Source organism: Scyliorhinus canicula, chromosome 13 (assembly GCF_902713615.1).
Source record: "Scyliorhinus canicula chromosome 13, sScyCan1.1, whole genome shotgun sequence".
NCBI classification, from domain to species: Eukaryota; Metazoa; Chordata; class Chondrichthyes; order Carcharhiniformes; family Scyliorhinidae; genus Scyliorhinus; species Scyliorhinus canicula.
The window spans coordinates 32,338,529-32,362,264 of NC_052158.1; the positions used below are offsets into that span (position 1 = coordinate 32,338,529).

Below are 23,736 nucleotides of genomic sequence, written 5' to 3' on the forward strand. Positions count from 1 at the left end.
CACTGGCAATGCACCCACAACCACGGGTTTCCCGACGGCTTGGGCTGGCCACAATGGAAAACCCCATTGGCCGCCTGTGGGAATGGGACTCCTGCTGCCGGTGGGAGCGCTACAGAAAACGGGCTGGAGGGACGGAGAATCCCGCCCCATATATTTTCTATGGCTGAATTGCCATAGGGGCTAAAGTATATAATTGTCCCTCAGACGATATACAGGTTAGGTGGGGTTACGGGGTTCGGGTGGGGGAGTGGGCCGAGGTGGGGTGCTCTTTGAGAGGGTCGGTGCAGACTCAATGGGCCGAATGGCCTTATTCTGCTTTGTAGAGACTCTATGGATTCTTTGAATATATGCCGGAATTCTCCGGCCATTCCCTGATGGTGGGATTCTCTGCCACCACGAGCAGTGTACCCCTCCCACAAGTTTTCCAATGGCATTGGGTGTCCTCTATGAGAATTCCCATTGACCGTGGCAGGACCAGAGAATCTTCCCGCAATCGAATCAGGCTACCAGGAAACACGCAGCTGGGAGCCCGAGAACCCCGCCCATAATCTGGTGTTCTATTTGAATGTAGTATATGCTGATAGCCAAAAAATTAGCAGCACTTCTGTAAAAGAATAAGAAGTTAGGGAAATGAGTTTATACTTTAGAAATAACTATGTTGGTCAAAAGTGAGTTATGAGAATTCATGAAGAATATTTCCTTCTCAAATGTGGGGAGAACTGTAAGAAATAGGGGACTTCAGAAATGGTGTTTTTTAGAATTGTGCAGAATTCGCGTGGATTTCTCCATCCAGACTGACCTCTCTCCCTCTCAGAATAAAAAGAACAATTCTAAAGAATCAGTGACTAAGACAGAATACAGATAAAGGTCACAAGGATTGCACTCTGCGATGAGGGCACAAGACTCTACACATATTGCTGAACAAATAGAAAAGGGCCTTTTGATGACCAGCATAACCAAGACAGGGTGAACAGTGTCGGGAGGTGAGGACCCTGACATCTTGGATACCGGTCCTGTATCCATTGGTCAGATGGGTTTGAACAGGTGATTGAAACTGGGCAAACTGCATCAGCCCGAGAAATAAAATATGCCAATGTCTCCTCGTCAGTGGTCCTCGTCCTTCGAGGGAAGATGGACCAGGGGAGAAGGATAAAATCCAAGAGAAGAGTTCTCTAACACTTAGACTGGAGAGAAGGATGCTGTTATCCCAGATGAACATCCTTTGTAAGAGATGTCCGTTTGTGCTCTGGGATCAATGAATTGCTCCTCACTGTCATGTGTTTATTAACATTTCCTGTCGATTGAGTTAATGCACGAGATCCAAACTGTTGCTTCTTCATAAACTTCCATAAAATTACTTAGGAATATTGGACTGTCTATCTTATATTATCTGCAGCTCCAGAACCCAAAATGATGCAAATCGGTGAAATGGGAAAACATTCAGCAACGGAATCTGATGCAGAAGGTGCTTTAAGTGATGTATTTTGTAAGCAAGGATGAGAAGAGGTAATATAAACCCAACAGTGCAGGTTTAAAGGGATTGCAGGGACAGAGAGACCTGAGTCTGTGCTTTATAAATTTAATTTACAGGTAGGTCGGCATGGTTGCACAGAGGTTAGCAGTGATTCCTCACCATGCCAGGGGCCTGGGTTCAATTCTGGCCTTGGAATTTGCACGTTCGGCCTGTTTGTATTTCCTACAAGTGCTCTGGTTTCTTCCCAGTCCATAGGTATGCAGGTTAGGTGGACAGGCCGTGCTAAATTGCTCCTTATGTCCAGAAGGTTGGGTGGGGCTACGGGAAGTGGTTGGGGCGTGGGCCTGCGTGGGGTGCTCTTTCAGAGGGTCTGTGCAGACCTGATGGGCTGAGTCGCCTCCTTCTGTACTGTAGTGGTTCTATGATTCTATCTGTGTGTTGCTGACTAAGCCAACATTTATTTCTCATTCTTAATTGCCCTTATGCAGGTGGTGGTGAGCGGCCATCTTGAACCGTTGAAGTCCCTGTGCTGTAGGTACACCCACTGTGCTGTTCGGAATGGTGTTCCAATATTTCGACCCAGCGACAGTGAAGCAACAGGAATACATTTTGTGATGACTGGTTGAAGTTGGGGAGTGGGCCTAGGTGGGGTGCTCTTTCACCGCACCAGATTATGGGCAGGTTTCTCGGGCTCCCAGTTGCGTGCTTCCTGGTAGCGTGATTCGTTGGCGGCAAGATTCTCTGGTGCTGCCACGGTCAATGGGAATTCTCATAGAGGCCACTCAATGCCTGCGGGAGGGGTGCACTGCTAGTGGTGGCAGAAAATCCCACCATCAGAGAATGGGCGGAGAATTCTGGCGTATATCCAAAGAATCCATTGAGTCTACTATGCAAAAGAAGGCCATTCGGTCCATTGAGTCTGCACCGACCCTCTGAAAGAGCACTCCACCTCGGCCCACTCCCCCACCCTAACCCCGGAAATTGGATCGAAGATGGGTGGTCAAATTAGGAGCTAACAGTGTGAGTAAAACTGCTAGCACTAAGCCAGAGGCATACGGCCACACCTGGCCTGGGTTACATTGTCTCATTCAAACCTAACCTCTTTAATGACAATAAACAGGATAACCCTATTCAACCAGGGTGATTCATTCAAGATCCATTGTCCTAACGGACACTCTTATCTGGCCAGCCATTAGCCCATTATAGTCTAATGTCTTCCTTTGTCCATAAATTGGAGGTTAGTTGCATAATGATACCATGGCTCCTGTGTAAATGGAGTGAGTAATCAAAAACCCAGAATGAGTTCACGTCTGCACACATCTGGACAGAAACATCTTTGAGTGGCTGAGCTGAGCTCAGAGAGTTAAAAGAATCCTGTTCGAAAAGATGGGGAGAAGGATTTGGAGAACTTCCCGAAGAGGCCATGAAAACAGAGACAGACTTTCTTACAGGGTCTGAAAGAATCTCACTACCCGCAGGAATATGGTCTGCAATGCAAATATCTTTTTTGTCTATCTATGTAAGTGGAGTTGAGAGCTGTATGTTCATTTTGCATTTACATTTGCCATTAACATTTCCTGTTTAATGGGTAATAATGTGTTTGGCTTTTCTTTTGTTATAATAAAGTTTTCTTTATAAAAAATAACCAAACCCTATTTCTCGTATAATCACTCCTGGGAGGAATCAGTCTTTCCGCACAGTTTTAAAAATAAAAAAGTTGCGGTTCTGGTCCAGTATCTTAGCCATTGCTGGGATCTGGTCTGACGCCCGTAACAATTTCCAAGTCAGGATTGAGAGTGGCTGGGCAGCATGGTGGCGGTGGTTAGCACTGCTGCCTCACGGCACGGAGGACACGGGTTTGATCCCGGCCCTGGGTCACTGTCCATGTGCAGTTTGCAAAATCTCCCTGAGACTGCGTGGATCTCACCACACAACCCAAAAAGAGCAGGATAGGTCGGTGCAGGGTAGGTGAATTGGCCAGGCCGATGGTGATGGTGTTCCCATCTGTCTGCTGCTCTTGTGCTTCCAGATGGTAGTGGCCCTGGGTTTAGAAGGTGCGGCCTAATGAGCAATGCTATCTGAAGGCAGCAGCACAGTTTGATCCTTGGCTTTCTAGATAGGAACATAGAGCAATAAAGCAAAGAGGGTTTGCCAAATACTTATAAAATATTAGTTAGACTCCGCTGGAGCAGGGAGGATGTCAAGGCCTTGGAGAGGGTGCAGAGAGATTTTCTGAAATATTATAGGGAATGGGGAGATTCTGTCTCAATGACAAGAGTTTGTGGATTTATTTTTCAGGTACGCATGATTTATTTAATGTTGTTTCCAGTTCTGCACTGGTGTGTTTCTGACAACCAAATGTGGGAATGATTTGATGAATTTTCTAGACTTTGAAATAGAATTGACATATTTGATTTGTCAACAATTTCTCATTAAACATTCTGTTTGATTCTTCACATTTGGTCAGTCAGATGTCTGAATAATAACACCAGCCGATTGCGGTTCGTAATGCCATTTAGGGAAGGAAATCTGCCCTCTAACCAGGTCTGGCCTACATGCAATTCCAGACTTACAGTGATGTGGTTAACTTTGAACTGCCACTTTGCTCAAGGGCAATTAGGGATGGGCAATAAATGCTCCCTCGACAATGACACTCTCATTCCATTAAAGAACAAAGTTTAAAAAACAACTTGGAGATTTGAAGAGCTGAGGAGTGACGCTGTGAATTCTGATACATGGAGGTGTCATATGAGGAAGTGTTGTCATCCGCAGGGATGCAGTCTGAGGAGAAATGCCCCAAGGGGCAACAACATGAGGGTGACCGCAGAATCTGGTACATGGAGATGGGACTGGGTCTTGGGTGTATCTGTGACTCATTCTCTGTGACCGTCTTTGGGGCAGCAGGGTAGCATGGTGGTTAGCATAAATGCTTCACAGCTCCAGGGTCCCAGGTTCGATTCCCGGCTGGGTCACTGTCTGTGTGGAGTCTGCACGTCCTCCCCCTGTGTGCGTGGGTTTCCTCCGGGTGCTCCGGTTTCCTCCCACAGTCCAAAGATGTGCGGGTTAGGTGGATTGGCCATGCTAAATTGCCCGTAGTGTCCTAATAAAAGTAAGGTTAAGGGGGGGTTGTTGGGTTACGGGTATAGGGTGGATACGTGGGTTTGAGTAGGGTGATCATGGCTCGGCACAACATTGAGGGCCGAAGGGCCTGTTCTGTGCTGTACTGTTCTATGTTCTATGTTCTATGTTCTATGACCGTGAGTGAGCTGCTCAATGTGATGTTTATGTGGTCATGGACTGAAAGTGGAATAAGCTGGATTGTAGCCAGCGTACGGACTGTGACAGGGGATTGTCAGGAATGTGTGACAGAATTTCACTGACATCACCGATCAGGATTCAGCCCCTGATACTCAGCTACCTGAAACAGTGTTTGTCTTTGAAACAACAGTGACTGTACCTCAAATAATTCACAGGCTGTCAGGTACTGTGGGCGATCCTGGGACAGGAGCTGTGTTGCATGGGCATGACAATGATCAACAACTCTGTATAGTTAGTTCAGGGACTTTCCGACAGATAAGGGAAGAGTAAATGGAGCAAACATCAACAATTGTGGATCCTGTGGGAAGTAGATAAGCAGCCAGAGTGATGGTGAAATGTGGGCGGGTTAAATTACAGAGACTGTGTTACAGGGCATTGAGATCTCTGAAAGAATTTTCTCCCGAGGTCCATTTATAATAATAATCTTTATTATTGTCACAAGTAGGCTTACATGAACACATTTTCAACCCTTTCTCCATTCTCCCTCACCCTTGTGCCCCCTACCCACAAATAAACCAAAATCCCAGATAGAAATGGTAAACCCAATAACTTACCACAAGTCCAAAAATTGAAACAACGTCCTAAACATATCACACACCCAACCACAAACCCTCACACCCAGCAACCTACCCTCTCTGTAAACTCCTCCAGCTCTACACCCTCCGAGATACCTCAGCTCCTCTAATACTGACCTCCAGTCCACCCCAATTTAAATCACTCCACTACTGGGATTGTGTCTTCAGCTTCCAGAACACTGAGCTCTGGAATTCCCGCCCTAAAGCTCTCCGTCTCTCATCTCACTTTCCTCCCTGAAGACACTCTTTGAAACCAGCCTCGGACCAATCATTTCTTCAATGGCCTCACATCTCCCTGCGAGGCTCAATGTCATATTTACGTTACAACGGTCCTGTGAAGTTCCTCGGGCATGTTTTATTACATGACAGTCATTTAAGTTGTGCTTTTCACCAATGAAGATACATATTAGAAATAGAAGAAAACCAAGGGGCAAATAAGAATGAGGAAATTGACATAATTGATATCTGTGGAGAAAATGCATTGAGTTAAGGGATTTAAATCCAACGAAATCCCAGGACCTTATGGATGACATCCCAGGGTTCTAAAAGAGGTGGCTGCAGAAATAATTTTACTTTAAATTAGTTTATGGGATGTTGGCATCTCTGGCTAAGCCAGCACTTATTTCCCGTCCCTAATTGCTTTCGAGAAGGTGGTGGTGACCTGCCCGACACAGCCCCTGTAGACACACAATGCTGTTAAGGAGGGAGTTCTGTGATTTTGACAGTGAAGGAATGGCCAACTCTTTCCAAGTCAGTGTTGTGTGTGGCCTGAAGTGGAGCTTGCAGCTGGTGGTGTTCCCAGGTATCAGCTTCTTTCAGATGGTAGTTGTTGTGGGTTTGGAAGGTGCTGCCGTAGGAGACTTGGTGAGTTCCTGCAGCGCATCTTGTAGATGGTACACATGGCTGCTGCTGTGTGGTCGAAGGTGGAGGTAGTGAATGTTTGTGCAAGGGGGAGCAATCAAGTTGTCTACTTTGTCCTGGATGGTATCAAGTATCTTACACGCTGTTGTAGCTGCTTTCATCCAGGCAAGTGGAAGGTACACCACTACACTCCCAACTTGTGCCTTGTAGATGGTGAACAGGCTTTGGTAAGTCAGGCGGTGAGTTACCTGCTGGAGAATTCCTAGCCTCTGACTTGCTTTTGTAATACATTTATATGCCAGTCCAGTTCCGTTTCTGTTCAAAGGTAGCCTCCAAAATGTTGATAGTGAGGGATTCAGCGGCAATGCCACTGAATGTCAAAGGGTGATGATTAGATCCTCTCGTGTAGGAGATGGTCATTGCCTTGCCCTTGTGTGGCGTTAACGTTACCACTTTTCAGCCCAAGCCTGGATATTGTACAGGCCTTGCTCTATTTGGACATGGACCGCTTTAGGATCTGAAGAGTCACAAATAGTACTAAAAATTATGCAATCATCAACATAATAACCACACTTCTGAACTTATAATGAAAGGAAGGTCATTGATGAAGCAGCTGAAGATGGTTGGGCCGAGGACACTACCCTGAAAAGCTCCTGCAGTGATGTCCCGGGACTCAGATTACTGACCACTAACCACTGCAATCATCTTCCTTTGTTCCAGGTATGACTCCAACCAATGGAGGGTTTTCCCCCTGATTCCCAATTACTCCAGTTTTGTGAAGACTCCTTGCCTTGATGCCACTCTTGGTCAAATGCTGTTTTGATGTCAAGGTCAGTCACTCTCACGTCATCTCGAGAGTTCAGCTCTTTTGCCCATGTTTGAACAATGACTGCAATAAGGTCAGGATCTGAGTTACACTGGCGGAACCCAGACCGAGTGTCAGTGAGCAGGTTATTGCAAAGTGCTGCTTGATAGCACTGGTGATTACTCCTTCCAACATTTTACTGATGGTCGAGAGTAGGCTGATTGGGCCGTAATTGGCCAGGTTGGATTTGTCCTGTTTCTTGTATAGATGACATACTTGGGCAATTTTCCACGTTGCCTGGTCGATGCCAGTGTTGCAGCTGTACTGGCACAGCTTGGCTTGGGGTGCTGCAAGTTCTGGAGCACAAGTCTTCAGTAGTATTGCCAGGATATTGTCAGGGCCCTTTACAGTATCCAGGTCCTTCAGTCATTTCTTGATATCATGTGGAGTGAATCAAATTGCCTGAAAACTGGCAACTGTGATCGTGGAATCATAGAAATTTGTGCAGAAGGAGGCCATTCGGCCCATTGAGTCTGCACCGGCCCTTGGAAAGAGCACCCAACCCAAACCCACACCTCCACCCTACCGTTTTTGGACATTATCGGGTATTAGCACGGCCAATCCACCTAACCTGCACATCTTTGGACTGTGGGAGGAAACCGGAGCACCCGGAGGAAACCCACGCAGACACGGGGAGAATGTGCAGACTCTGCACAGAGTGACCCAAGCCGGGAATCTAGCCTGGGACTTTGGGGCTGTGAAGCAACTGTGCTAACCACTGTATTATCGTGCTGTCCCACCATATGATGGTGGGGACCTCTGGAGGAGACCGAGATAGAACATAGAACAGTACAGCACAGAACAGGCCCTTCGGCCCTCGATGTTGTGCTGAGCAATGATCACCCTACTTAAACCCACGTAACCCGTATACCCGTAACCCAACAATCCCCCCATTAACCTTACACTACGGCCAATTTAGCATGGCCAATCCACCTAACCCGCACATCTTTGGACTGTGGGAGGAAACCGGAGCACCCGGAGGAAACCCACGCACACACGGGGAGGACGTGCAGACTCCACACAGTGACCAAGCCAGGAATCAAACCTGGGACCCTGGAGCTGTGAAGCATTGATGCTAACCACCATGCTACCGTGAGGCCCCAAATGGATCATCCACAGCATTTCTGACTAAAGATTGCTGCGAATTCTTCAGCCTTGTCTTTTGCACTGATATTCTGGGCTCCTCCATCATTTTGGATGCAGATATTCATGAAGCCCACTCACTTAAGCGAATTATTTAATTGTAAACCACCATTCACAGCTGGATGTAGCAGGACTGCAGAGTTTAGATCTGATCTATGAATTGTAAAATCGCATACCTCTGTCACTTGATGCTTATGCTGTTTGGCGTGCAAGTGGATCTGTGCTGTAGCTTCCGCAGGTTTACATCTCATTGTTCGGTCTTCCTGCTGTGGCTCCTCGCATGCCCTCCTACTCTCTTCATTGCAGATTTGCCAGGCCATGAAGTTACAGATTGTGGTTAAGTGCATTTTTGGTGCTGCCGATGTCCTGCATGCATCAAGGATGCCCATGCTTGAGTTGCTAGATATTTTCAAAATCTATCCCTTTGAGCACAGTGGCAATGCTCCATGGGATAGGTATTTGGATGCAGTGGCTGCGATTTGGTTGTGATTTTCCAAAATTCACTAGATTCTGGGTCAAGTGAATTAGAACAGGCAGCAGCCCCTTCCACTGCCCACTTTGAAACCCCCCCCCCCCCCCCCCCAATATTGATCTGATCCATGCCGATTGATTAAGATAAGCTGAGACACAACTGCTTTCTTTGCGAGAGTTTATTGACTTAGTTCACAAGCAACATTACTCCAACCCCCACCAGTGTCCCAGCGATCCCCATTGATAGTTGTTCAAATAACCATCACCTATTTAATGATGTAATCATCATTAAACCGTAACACTGTGATTGTTATTAAATGCCAACATAGTGATTGTCATGACATGTTAACAACGTGATTGTCATTGGTTCTGTTGAGAGATTCTACCTGAGGTGGCAACTGGTTATCTCCGTTTTCAAAGATCTAAGGCGAAATTCTCCGGTCACCGTCGCGATGCCCGGGAACCGGCGACAAAAACGGCGCTGACGACTCCGGCGTCGGGCCCCGTGAAACATCGCATATTCTCCGGGCCCGAATGGGCCAGCAGCGGCGTTACGCCATTCACGGCGGCGTCACCCACTGCGGAAGTCGTGCATCAGTTGACGTCGGGCGACGTAATCAACTCCTCCCGGTGTGACTACACAAAAGAGGCCCCCCCCAACCCACCGGCACCCGCACTCTGTGATCTCCCGCCCCCCACCCCCCCCAACCCATCGGCACCCGCACTCTGTGATCTCTCTCCCCCACCCCCCAACCCATCGGCACCCGCACTCTGTGATCTCTCTCCCCCACCCCCCAACCCATCGGCACCCGCACTCTGTGATCTCTCCCCCCCACCCCCCCCACAACCCACCGGCACCCGCACTCTGTGATCTCTCCCCCCCCCCCCCCAACCCACCGGCACCCGCACTCTGTGATCTCTCCCCCCCCCCCCGGCCAACCCACCGGCACCCGCACTCTGTGATCTCTCTCTCCCCCCCCCCCCCCCCCCCCCCCCCCGCAACCCACCGGCACCAGCACTCGATGATCTCTCCCCCCCCCCCAACCCACCGGCACCCGCACTCTGTGATCTCTCTCCCCCTCTCCGCAACCCACCGGCACCCGCACTCTGTGATCTCTCTCCCCCTCTCCGCAACCCACCGGCACCCACACTCTGTGATCTCCCCCCCCCACCCCCCGGCACCCACACTCTGTGATCTCTCCCCCCCTCCCCCCCAGCACTGCACTCTGTGATCTCTCTCCCCCCCCCCCCCCCCCCAACCCACCGGCACTCTGTGATCTCCCTCTCCCCCCAACTCACCGGCACCCGCACTCTGTGATCTCTCCCTCCCCCCATCCCCTCCCCCCCCAACCCACCGGCACCCGCACTCTGTGATCTCTCCCCCCATCCCCCCCCCCCCCCTCCCCCAACCCACCGGCACCCGCACTCTGTGATCTCTCCCCCCATCCCCTCCCCCCCAACCCACCGGCACCCGCACTCTGTGATCTCTCCCCCCACCCCCCCCCCTCCCCCAACCCACCGGCACCCGCACTCTGTGATCTCTCTCTCCCCCCACCCCCCAACCCACCGGCACCCGCACTCTGTGATCTCTCTCTCCCTCTCCCCCCCCCCCTCCCCAACCCACTGACACCCGCACTCGGTGAATTCTCTCTCCCCCCCCCCCCCCCCCCCCATTAGCACTGGTTGACGCCGTTAATTACCTGTTGTGATAAAGTTTTGATGGACTTTGGCCCATCCGGGCCGAAGAATAATGACAGCACAGAAACCCGTAGCCTCCCTCCGGCCTCCCCCATTCTCCGAGGCGGGTGGCGGGATTGGCGGGACTCCGACTTTTTGCAGGTGGGAGAATTCTGCCCATGGCGGGGGCGCGATTTCTGGTGGCCCCGGGCGATTCTCTGATCCTGCTGGGGGTCGGATAATTTCACCCCTAGACACCATCATATTTGGGGCGGCACGGTAGCCTTGTGGATAGCACAATGGCTTCACAGCTCCACGGTCCCAGGTTCGATTCCGGCTTGGGTCACTGTCTGTGCGGAGTCTGCACATCCTCCCCGTGTGTGCGTGGGTTTCCTCCGGGTGCTCCGGTTTCCTCCCACAGTCCAAAGATGTGCAGGTTAGGTGGATTGGCCACAATAAATTGCCCTTAGTGTCCAAAATTGCCCTTAGTGTTGGGTGGGGTTACTGGGTTATGGGGATAGGGTGGAGGTGTTGAACTTGGGTAGGGTGCTCTTTCCAAGAGCCGGTGCAGTCTCGATGGGCCAAATGGCCTCCTTCTGCATTGTAAATTCTATGATCTATGATGATCAGCTGTAAGGAATTTGGGGTGTGGAGTAATTTGCATTATTGGAAAGCATTTCTTTTGTTCTTATATTTTCATTAACTCTTGTTCTGTCCTGTATATGTTTTGTACTGAAAATACTGTTTGTTGTGTAAAAACCTCACAACAACATATTTTTAAAAATGCAGAACAATTGTGATTAAAGTTTAACCATGTAATTATGATTAACCAATGTGCCTTTCATTAAACATTAACCATGTAATTGTCATTAAACATTAACCATGTAATTGTCATTAAACATTAACCATGTAATTGTCATTAAACATTAACCATGTAATTGTCATTAAACATTATCAATATGATTAACAAGACATTGACACCAGGGACGGTCCTGAGGATCAGAACCCTCACTCCGCATGCCGATTCCACCTCTCAGTTAATGCAGTGAGTGAATTGGCCGTCAATAATTATGATTCCTGGGGTCTGTGCAGATTAAACAGAGCAGATCAGCTCAGGTTAAAAATACAGCAAGACAGAGAAATCACAGATATTTACAATTCTATTTACACAATCACACATGTGGATCCGCTGCCATCAATACATTAGTCACTCGCTGTCTCCTCGAGGAAATAAAAGTCTCCCTGATTGCCTCATCCACTCCACCCACTGATGGCCCACGATCACCAGGAAGCTACTGGGGAAGAGAAAGAAATACGTAGTTATAGGAAGAGGGAAACCCAGCAGACACAGAACACCCCCAGCAAAACCCATCAGACCCACCAGATGCCTGACATCTAAAACTGCAGAAACTGAAGAGAACAGAAAATGTAGGGGGTGAAGTTTAAAGAGTAATTTGGAAAAAATATACTACTTGAAGTAAAACAAAAACAAGGAACATCTCAAGACGTTTGTATATAAAGAGGGTAACAAAGGGCCTATTGGAGACATAAATGTTAACCTGTGTGCGAATGCACAGGATGTGGTCAGGTTCTCAATGAGATTTTCTGATATCACTCGCAATGGGTCCGGCCAGGGACAAGATCAGAGAATCCTGTCCGTGTCTTTCAAAGTAGAAGTTAGAAGAAGCAAGGGAGGAACTTGCAGAGGCTTTGACCATCATTACAATCCCTCCCTGGCAACAGGAATGGTGGAAGATTGAGGGACTGAGGAATGATTGACCAGCTAATATAACATCAGTGATGGGAAAATTATTGGAATCCATTTTGAGGAACAGTAGACAACTTTCATTCAGAAAGGCACAGATTAATCCAGGAAAGTAGCATGGATTTGTTAGGGGAAGCTCATCCCAGACTAAACACTGAATTTCTTTGGAGCTGAGAAGGAGGGTTGATGAGGGCAGTGTGGTGGCCATTGTCAACATGGATTTTAACAACTCTTTAGACAAGATTCCACATGGCAGGCTGGCCAGAAAGGATTGACAAATAGGATCGTAAATTGGTCAGTAGCAGGCAGCAAGGGGTTAAGGGGGATTTTCTGACTGGGAGACTGTATCCAGTGGGGGTTCCGCAGAGTACAGCACTCAGTCACTTACTCTTCGTGGTTTATAGAAATTATTTTGATTCCAATGTAGGGGTAATGATAAAAGAAGTTTGAAGATGTACAAACACTGTCCATGTGGTTGACAGTGATGGGAAAAGGTTCAGACTGCAGGAAGATAGAGATGGTCAGGTCAGTTGGGGCGGGGGGGGGGGGGGGGGGGGGGAGGAAGAGTAGGAAATGCAATTCAATGCAGAGAAGTGTGAGGTCATGGATTTCAGAAGGTGCAATAAAGGAAATCCCCAATAAATGGGAGGATTGTGAGTAACTTGGAGGGACAGTGGGCCCTTGGAGTGTATGTTGACAAATTGGGAAAGGTGCCAGGGCCACAATGTGGTTAAGCAAGTGTATAAACATGCTTTCCATTATTATCTGAGGATTACAGCAGTGGTTTTGCTGGAACTGTAAACAACACCAGATAATCCACAGCTGAAGCACTGCAAAAAGTCTGTCAGCACGTTACAGAAAAGATGTGATTGTACTGGAGAGAATGCAGAGGAGATTGTTTAATGTGGACATGACTGGAGAATGTTCACTGGGAGGAAAGACTGGAGAGGCTGGAATAGGATTCTTTAGAATAGGGGAGGCAAGAAGGGAGTTTTAATTGAGATGTATATATTCTGAGAAGCCATGGTAAATAAGGACAACCTATTTACCTTAATAGAGGGATACAAAAAAACCTGGGACACACATTTAAAGTAACTGATAGAAGCAATAGAGGAGTGATTAGGAAACTGTTTTTTCACTCAGGGTGTGGTGGCGACCTGGAACTCTGCCTGAAGGATGGGAGAGGCAGAAACTCCCACCACATTTAACAAATTCTTCGATGTCGACTTGAGGAACTGTGATCTGCAGGGCTGCAGACCGAGAACATGAAGATGAGATTGGGCTGGGGGGCTCTTCATTAATCTGCAGGGTCATGATGGGCTGAATGGCCTCATCCTGTGTTATACATTTCTAACATTCAATTTCCTATCATCAAATCAGCTACCACACCCATCAGTCCCCCCAAAACACCAGCAAATCCCATCAGACCCCAAACACCAGCAAGACCCATCAGTCCCCCAAACACTAGCAAACCCCATCAGACCCCCAAACACCAGCAAAACCCATCAGTCCCCCCCAAACACCAGCAAAACCCATCAGTCCCCCCAAACACTAGCAAACCCCATCAGACCCCCAAACACCAGCAAAACCCATCAGACCCCTAAACTCCAGCAAAACCCATCAGACCCCCAAACACCAGCAAAACCCATCAGACCCCCAAACCAGCAAAACCCAGCAGACCCCCAAACACCAGCAAACCCCATCAGACCCCCAAACAACAGCAAACCCCATCAGACCCACCTAAACACCAGCAAAACCCATCAGACCCCCAAACACCAGCAAAACCCATCAGACCCCCAAACACCAGCAAAACCCAGCAGACCCCCAAACACCAGCAAAACCCATCAGACCCACCCAAACGCCAGCAAACCCCATCAGACCCCCAAACAGCAGCAAAACCCATCAGTCCCCCCCAAACACCAGCAAAACCCATCAGACCCCCAAACCAGCAAAACCCAGCAGACCCTCAAACACCAGCAAAACCCAACAGACCCCAAAACACCAGCAAAACCCATCAGACCCCCAAACCAGCAAAACCCAGCAGACCCTCAAACACCAGCAAAACCCAACAGACCCACCCAAACGCCAGCAAACCCCATCAGACCCCCAAACAGCAGCAAAACCCATCAGTCCCCCCCCAAACACCAGCAAAACCCATCAGACCCCCAAACCAGCAAAACCCAGCAGACCCTCAAACACCAGCAAAACCCAACAGACCCCAAAACACCAGCAAATCCCAGCAGACCCCCAAACACCAGCAAAACCCATTAGACCAGCAAAATACATGAAAACATCCTTACACCACAACATCCAGCAAAGATCAGACCCATGACAACACATGACAAATGCTAAATCCTGGGGGAGTGGCACCCCAGTGAGCACCATCGAGGAAAACTCTGGGAATTCCAACTTCCTTAAGGAATTCAAGCAGCTTAGAGAAGGCTGTCCAGGGTGAGATGATTCTGGATGTCTCAACCCACAATCTCTCCATCCTCAGACCGTAGAGGACCAACCATTTCCAGAAGACCAGTCACAATGATCAGTGCTGAATTGGATGAGTTTCACTTTAGTGACTATACACGGAGAGACAGACATGGAGCTCACACTCCACTCACCAGATTATACAGTTAACACCAGCGGGAATATCCCCGTTAGAATGATCCACTCACAATTTTGATCAACATTGCTCATACCTCAGTTATTTGTGGAGGACATGGATGAAGAATCCCCATTACCAGAAGCTGTTAAAGGAAGGAGAGGCATTAAAAAAACTGTTCATTATTAGAGGCAGTGATAGTGCATGAGATAGAAGAGCAGAGATAAAGACAGAGAGAGAGAGACAGAGAATGAGAGAGACAAAGAGAGACAGAGACAGAACAGGGCAATCGAAAAAGGTTCTCACCCACACATATTCTGATGGGGACACACACAGCAATTATCAGAGAATATCAGACACAGAATGAAGAATTATTTATACAGTTACACACAGATCCAGAGGGTATTTGATGATCAGCTTACTGTTTGTAGGATTGTAGCCTCTCTTCCCTCTCCCTGCAAAACAAGGAATGTTCAGTGAGTGATGAAACTGACAGAAAATCAGGGAGAGTCTGAAACTTCGAGTGAAACGGACAGATGGACCATTCCTCACACTTAGTCCCCAGCCCGGAAAAGGGACCAACACCCCCACCTGGTCACAGTACCCACGCTCCTGCCTGAACATGGGACCCACACTGATCCCTAAACTTCTTTTCGAATCCGAGACCCTTTCCCACATTTCTGACTCTCTCTGTTTACCCTGATCCCTTTTCTCTCCCTATCCCAGCCCTGGGGCTCTTTCACCCACTGTGTGCTCCCCCCCACACCAAACTGAGACCCACAGACTGAGCCACCCTCACACTGGAATATTCCCTCAGGATCCCTCCAACACCCAGTGTGGAGCTGCTGTTTTCCCTCCAATTCCTACCTTTCTTGTTGTAGATTAAGACAGCTACAATGATGAGAGTGATGAGCAGCACCAGGATCCCGAGCACAATCCCGACGGTAACAGGAACCTGGGAGTGAGACTTCGGCCCTGTTAGAGAGAAAATCAGAGAGATGGTGAATCAGAGAGAGAAAATGTGAGCATCTGAATTTTAAAGACCTCGATTTGACCAACATCAGCCCTCTGTTTTGCTGAGAACCGAGATCCAGCCTGTCAACCTTTCCCTGATACGTATACCCACTCATTTCTGGTAGCATCTCTGGAATTCATCTATACAGCCTCTCCTTGGCAGCACGGTAGCACGGGAATGGGACAACTCATCGCCGCCGACTCATTGCCAGCCCAACTCATCGCCAGCCCAACTCATCGCCAGCCCAACTCATCGCCAGCCCAACTCATCGCCAGTCCAACTAAAAATTGAAATTCATGGTGTGCGCAATAAAAATTAATGGAGGTGAAAAGACTTATTTTTTGTTATGATAAATACTGCGTAAAAATTCAATAGGAATCCTTTCATTAAAATTTTGGACTATCCTAAGAATGCGGTTATCAGTATCTAGGTATCTTTTTAATTTTGCTGGTGGTGCACTGCCAGCTATAAGCAATTCCAAATAACAGTCTCGTCCTTTTGGAACTTTTCTGAGTGCATTAATGAATTTCCATATTGTAGGATGTTCCATCCCTAATTCCATTTGTAGTCTTCTGTTTGCTGCTTCTGCACGGTTGTTGGTTCTGTCTTCATGATTTAAAGTTCGAACATACAAATTCCACATTTCCATTGGGAAGAGTGGGGCACGTCTGCTATTTCCGCGTCTGTTTAACCAACCTATATAGTTGTTTTCGAGCCAATTCAGGATTGGCAAATACTCTGTAGATAATTCGTCAACTAAGGCATCATATAGGAATCTATATGTTCGACAGGGACAAATGCAAGAGCCAGTATCATCTTGACTTGTAACGAAAACTTGCTGTCGTTATTATAACGAGAAGTTAGACCCGAAGCCGCAATGTGCTTCTGCATATTTTGACTAAGGTGAAAGAAGCACCCTTTTAATTCTACGTTTGGAAATATTTCTTTGATTGCACTAAATGCCGCGAGTTCAAAATCACATACAATTGATTTTGGGTTTACGGTGGGCTCAATTTCTTTTATCATTTCAAATAACCTTGAATATGTAACTTTTTGCTTGTTAGGTAAAAGAGCATAAAGTACTGGGATGACACCTCCGAATTTTTGAGCCAGTACAATATAAACCTGAGAAAATAACTTCGGAGCTATCTTAAAGGTTCCATCTACATACCAAACTTCTGATGAAGCCTGTTGCAACCAACTTCTCCTTCCAAACAGCAAGATTCTGTCTTCTCCGGGACCACTGTCTTTTAGTAAAAAAACTTCCTTCTGGTTTGGCTCCGTTTCGTAGGTCGCATATTCATCAGGGATTGCTAACTGATGAAGATCAATTGGGTCTGGCGGAGGGATGCTAATTTGATTCCGTTTCCAGTCTAATTGTTTTCTTCAGAGCAGACGCACACGGTAGTGATCCTTGTTCCGCTTGGGAAACATTCGCCAAAACTTCATTAATCAATACACTTGGGTTTTCCATTGACTCCTCGGCTCAGGTTTTAATTTTTGTAGTCGTCCTTGCCACTTCTATTCGTATTGGTGAAGAGTCATGGGTGTGAGTATTTATGAATTTCACTACGTTTCCAAATAGAACATAGAACAGTACAGCACAGAACAGGCCCTTCGGCCCTCGATGTTGTGCCGAGCAATGATCACCCCACTCAAACCCACGTATCCACCCTATACCCATAACCCAACAACCCCCCCCCTTAACCTTATTTTTAGGACACTATGGGCAATTTAGCATGGCCAATCCACCTAACCCGCACATCTTTGGACTGTGGGAGGAAACCGGAGCACCCGGAAGAAACCCACGCACACACGGGGAGGACGTGCAGACTCCGCACAGACAGTGACCCAGCCGGGAACTGAACCTGGGACCCTGGAGCTGTGAAGCATTTATGCTAACCACCATGCTACCGTGCTGCCCAAATCTTGTGTGAATTCTTGCTTTGCATCTGCTGAGCTGTTCACATCGCCAAAACATCAAATCGCCTTCGGTTTTACTGAATTTATCAAAAATGAACAAATATCCATTATGAGAAAACTTCTCTTTGCCTCGCTGACTTAAAATTTGCTCCATTGTAAAGGGTTTAAAATTGGAAGAATTAATATTGAAGTAAAGGGTTTAAAATTGGAAGAATTAAAATTGAAGTAAAGGGTTTAAAATTGGAAGAAATAAAATTGAAGTTCCTGTCCTGAAGGTCATTTGTGGATCTAGTTCGGTTATTACTTGTTATGTGGAGGAGCAGATTTATTTGTTGACAAATAGGTGTGTTGGTAATTGAGTAACTTGTGGATCTAGTTAGTCGGTAATTACTTGTTATGTATGAAGAGGCGTTGCGTTGGTAATTGAGTAATTTGTGGATCTAGTTAGTCGGTAATTACTTGTTATGTATTTGTTTTTATTATTATTGTGGGCTGGCGATGAGTTGGGCTGGCGATGAGTTGGGCTGGCGATGAGTTGGGCTGGCGATGAGTCGGCAGCGATGAGTCGGCCGCAATGAGTCGGCCGCAATGAGTTGTCCTAGACCCCGGTAGCACAATGGTTCACATTGTTGCTTCACAGCTCCAGGGTTCCAGGTTTAATTCCCGGCTTGGATCGCTGTCTGTGCGGAGTCTGCACATTGTCCCCATGTCTGTATGGGTTTCCTCCGGGTGCTCCGGTTTCCTCCCACAAGTCTCCAAAGACATGCTGATAGGTAATTTGGACATTCTGAATTCTCCCTCAGGTGTACCTGAACAGGCGCCGGGAATGTGGCGACTAGGGGCTTTTCACAGTAACTTCATTATAATGTTAATGTAAGCCTACTTGTAACAATAAAGATTATTAATATTGTCTGTAAAATGTTGACTGGAACTGCACACGGAATTCTAAATGTGTCTAACCAAGGTTTGATACAGGTTTAGCATAATATTCCGAATTTACAATTCTACCCCTCGAGAAATAAAGCCTGGTTTTCGGTTTGCTTTATTATGGCCTTGTGCAAACTGTAACGTCAAGTTTACTGATTGCTTGTACACCGAGATCCCTTTGTTCCTGACCCCATCCAGATTTGCTCCTTCCAAGAAAGATGTGACCTCCCTGTTCATCCTTCATGAAAACTACCTCACGTTTATCTGTGCTGAACGTCATTCACCAATTATTTGCCCATCCTATAAGTTTATAATGTCCTATTCATTTGTTGCAATCCTGCTCAGTATCAACTAATCCCACCCAATCCGGTGTCATCTGCAAATTGAGAAATGGTGTTTTTGATTCCCTGTCCAAATCATTGAATGTAAATTGTGAACAGCGGTGATCCCAGCACTGATCCTTGTGGAACACCACTTTCCACCTTCTGCACTCTGAATAATGCTCCATCACTCTCGCGCTCTGCTTTCTACCTTCAAGATGTGGAGATGCTGGCGTTGGACTGGGGTGAGCACAGTAAGAAGTCTCACAACACCAAGTTAAAGTCCGACACGTTTGTTTCGGAGAGCAGCTCCTTCATCAGCAGAGTGAAGAGGTGGGTTCCACAAACACAGAGAGACAAATTCAATGATGCAAGATGACTACTGACGTTCAAGGAAAAATGTAATGTTTGAAGGATATGTCTTTCGTATGCGGTCACAAAAATCAGGCAAAGATCGGACTCTTTTGTAACAGACTTGCGTCTTAAAGCACAATCCTACAATTTTGCAGACCTGCAGGATTCTCGAGTCAAGGACCAATTGTTTGTGGACTTAAAAGTGCCACGTTACGCAAACGAATGTGATGTGACTTTATCCAATGAAATATGGATATGCAAGGCCAGCGAAGTTGATTTGCAACAACCCACTGGAATTCAAGCACAGGGAAATGGTGTGAAACAAGAAAGCGAGACCGACGCCATCCTTGCGGTGTTGCAGCAAAACTACAAACGTGGTCAGCATGTTGACCGTCATGTTAGAGGACCATCAGAGCATGCCACTTTGTGTCCCAGGTGTGACAGAATGCACAGCCCAAGTAAATACTCTACACATGTTAAACCTGCAACCAATGTGCCAGAATAAGTCACTTTGTGTGCCGATCTATGCTCACTGAAACAGGCCAGCAGCTCAAGTGCATCGACGTAGGAAACCGACATCCTCTGGGTCGAGTTCTAGGAGTCCGGGCTTGAGGGCTGCTTCCATGATTTCTTCGACTGTTTCCTGAGTATATTAAATTGTTGGAACCAACAATTCTATGGACACGGGCTTGTAGGATTAGAATAGCGGTTTTAATATACTCACAACAGAGCCAGCCGGTTAGCCATTGAACTTTCGGTGAACTGGCTGGCTGGCCATGTGGCACTGATCTTTATACAGCAGCTCCAGGAGGAGGAGTCCTGGGCGGAACCAAGGGAGAAGCCCAGTACAATTCTCGAGCATTCCCAGAGCTACTCCCCCTGGTGGTCAGGTAGTGCAACTGCACTTACAATTTAGGCACATGTATATACAGATTATAATCCGGTGTGAATCACATTCACCACAGTGTCGCACTGTAATATCCCAGGACACACTGAGCCCTACATACGTAACATCTCAGGATATTGTCATACTGTAATGTCCCTGTATATACTTAACCCTGTCGCACTGTAATACCTCAGGAAACACTGGTTGGTGTTGTATTGTAATAGCCCAGGACACACTGGGTATGTCCTACTGTAATATCCCAGGATACACCGGGCCCTGGCCCTCCTATAATATCCCAAGGTGCTCTGGACCCTGTCACACGAATATCTCAGGGTACACCGGCATGAGCTGGGATACACCAGGCCTTGCCCCACTAATAATAAGAATATTAATAACAATCACTTATTGTCACAAGTAGGCTTCAATGAAGTTACTGTGAAAATCCCCTAGTCGCCACATCCCGGCCCCCCTCTAGCAATATCCCAGGATACATCCCAGGAAACTCCAAAAGCCATGAATGTAGCCCAATCCATCATGGAAACCAGCCTCCCATCCATTGACTGTCTACAATTCCCGCTGCCTCGGAAAGGCAACCAGCATAATTAAGGACCCCATGCACCCCGGGCATACTCTCTTCCACCTCTTCAGTCAGGAAAAATATACAAAAGTTTGAGGTCACGCACCAACCGACTGAAGAACAGCTTCTTCCCTACTGCCATCAGGCTTATGAATGGACCTACGTCGCATTAAGTTGATCTTTTCTCTGCACCCGAGCTAACTGTAACTCTGCAATCCCTCCTTCTTTCCCTATGTACAGTATGTGTTATCTGTACAGCATACAATAAACTATACTTTTCACTATATACTAATACTTGTGACAATAATAAATCAAATCAAATAAAGAAACACCAGGCACTGTCCATCCAGCAAAATCCCAGATACACCAGACACGGTCCATCCTGCAACATCCCAGGTTAGATCAGACCCTGTCGTACTGTAATATCACTGGACATACCGGGCCTGTTCCCCTGTACTATCCCAGGATACTCTAGGCTCTGTCCCTCCTATAATACCCCAGGGTACTCCAGATACTGTCACACTAATATCACAAGGTACACTGTCCCTAGAGGATACACCAGGCACCGCCACTTCAGCAATATCCCAGATACACCAGCTACTATCCCTCCTGCCATACTCCAGCATATACCAGGCACTATTCCTCCTTCAATATTCTAGATTACATCAGGCCCTGTCACACAGCAATATCCCAGGATATACCGGGACAATTTGTGCAGTAATTTCCCAAGATACACTGGGCCCTGACATACTGTAATATCCCAGGATACACTGGGCCCTGTCACACTGTAATATCCCAGGATAGTGTGGGCCCTGTCATACTGTAATATCCCAGGATAGTGTGGGCCCTGTCATACTGTAATATCCCAGGATACACTGGGCCCTGTCATACTGTAATATCCCAGGATACACTGGGCCCTGTCACACTGTAATATCCCAGGATAGTGTGGGCCCTGTCATACTGTAATATCCCAGGATAGTGTGGGCCCTGTCATACTGTAATATCCCAGGATACACTGGGCCCTGTCATACTGTAATATCCCAGGATACACTGGGCCCTGTCATACTGTAATATACCAGGATACACTGGGCCCTGTCATACTGTAATATCCCAGGATAGTGTGGGCCCTGTCATACTGTAATATCCCAGGATAGTGTGGGCCCTGTCATACTGTAATATCCCAGGATACACTGGGCCCTGTCATACTGTAATATCCCAGGATACACTGGGCCCTGTCATACTGTAATATCCCAGGATACTCTGAGCCCTGTCATACTGTAATATACCAGGATAGTGTGGGCCCTGTCATACTGTAATATCCCAGGATAGTGTGGGCCCTGTCATACTGTAATATCCCAGGATACACTGGGCCCTGTCATACTGTAATATCCCAGGATACACTGGGCCCTGTCATACTGTAATATCCCAGGATACACTGGGCCCTGTCATACTGTAATATCCCAGGATACACTGGGCCCTGTCATATTCTAATATCCCAGGACACACTGAGCCCTACATACGTAACATCTCAGGATATTTTCCGACTGTAATGTCCCTGTACATACTTAACCCTGTCGCACTGTATTATCTCAGGAAACACTGGGTGGTGTTATATTGTAATAGCCCAGGATACACCGGGCCCTGGCCCTCCTATAATAGCCCAAGGTGCTCTGGACCCTGTCACACAAATATCTCAGGGTACACCGGCATGAGCTGGGATACACCAGGCCTTGCCCCTCTAATAATAAGAATATTAATAACAATCACTTATTGTCACAAGTAGGCTCCACTGAAGTTACTGTGAAAAGCCCCTAGTCACCACATTCCGGCCCCCCTCTAGCAATATCCCAGGATACATCCCAGGAAACTACAAAAGGTCATGAATGTAGCCCAATCCATCATGCAAACCAGCCTCCCATCCATTGACTGTCTACAATTCCCGCTGCCTCGGAAAGGCAACCAGCATAATTAAGGACCCCACGCACCCCGGGCATACTCTCTTCCACCTCTTCCGTCAGGAAAAAATACAAAAGTTTGAGGTCACGCACCAACTAACTGAAGAACAGCTTCGTCCCTACTGCCATCAGGCTTTTGGACCTACTTCGTATTAAGTTGATCTTTTCTCTGCACCCTAGCTAACTGTAACTCTGCTATCCCTCCTTCTTTCCCTATGTACAGTATGCGTTGTCAGTACAGCATACAATAAACTATACTTTTCACTATATACTAATACATGTGACAATAATAAATCAAATCAAATAAGGAAACACCAGGCACTGTCCATCCAGCAAAATCCCAGATACACCAGACACGGTCCATCCTGCAACATCCCAGGTTACATCAGACCCTGCCGTACTGTAATATCACTGGACATACCAGGCCTGTCCCTCTGTACTATCCCAGTATCTCTAGGCTCTGTCCCTCCTATAATACCCCAGGGTACTCCAGACACTGTCACACTAATATCACAAGGTACACTGTCCCTAGAGGATACACCAGGCACCGCCACTCAGCAATATCCCAGATACACCAGCTACTATCCCTCCTGCCATACTCCAGCATACACCAGGCACTATTCCTCCTTCAATATTCTAGATTACATCAGGCCCTGTCACACAGCAATATCCCAGGATATACCGGGACAATTTGTGCAGTAATTTGCCAGGATACACTGGATCCTGTCATACTGTAACATTCCAGGATTCAATGGGCCCTGTACATCTTATAATATCCCAGGATTCTATGGGCACTGTCATGCTGTAATATCCAAAAATACCCAGGCCCTGATCTGCTATAATGCACAAAGATACACCAGATACTGTCCTACTCTAATATCTCATGATACATTGGATCCTCTCGACCTGTAATATCCCAGGACACACTGGGCCCTGTTATACTCTAATACCCCAGGATAAACCAGGCCCAGTCCTACCGTAATATCCCATGAAACTGAATCCTGTTGCACTGCAATACTCCAGTATTGCCCTGT

General features: G+C 47.2%; 2 protein-coding genes across 3 annotated transcripts in view; both read right to left on the reverse strand.

Moving 5' to 3' along the window:
- LOC119976760 (H-2 class I histocompatibility antigen, Q9 alpha chain-like) overlaps positions 1-23,736 on the reverse strand; it is a 136,064-nt gene that overhangs the window by 51,107 nt on the left and 61,221 nt on the right. The gene's annotated exons all lie outside the window — the stretch shown is intronic.
- LOC119976761 (class I histocompatibility antigen, F10 alpha chain-like) overlaps positions 11,185-23,736 on the reverse strand; it is a 31,604-nt gene continuing 19,052 nt past the window's right edge. Inside the window, exons 5-8 of one of the 2 annotated variants that reach the window (XM_038817503.1) lie at positions 15,613-15,720; positions 15,168-15,200; positions 14,843-14,890; positions 11,185-11,679 (exon numbers count right to left, since the gene is read on the reverse strand). In XM_038817503.1, coding sequence (XP_038673431.1) covers positions 14,844-14,890; positions 15,168-15,200; positions 15,613-15,720 — 188 coding nt within the window. In that variant the 3' untranslated portion in view covers positions 11,185-11,679; position 14,843. The remainder of the gene's footprint in view (positions 11,680-14,842; positions 14,891-15,167; positions 15,201-15,612; positions 15,721-23,736) is intronic. The other variant, XM_038817502.1, reaches the window with a different exon arrangement.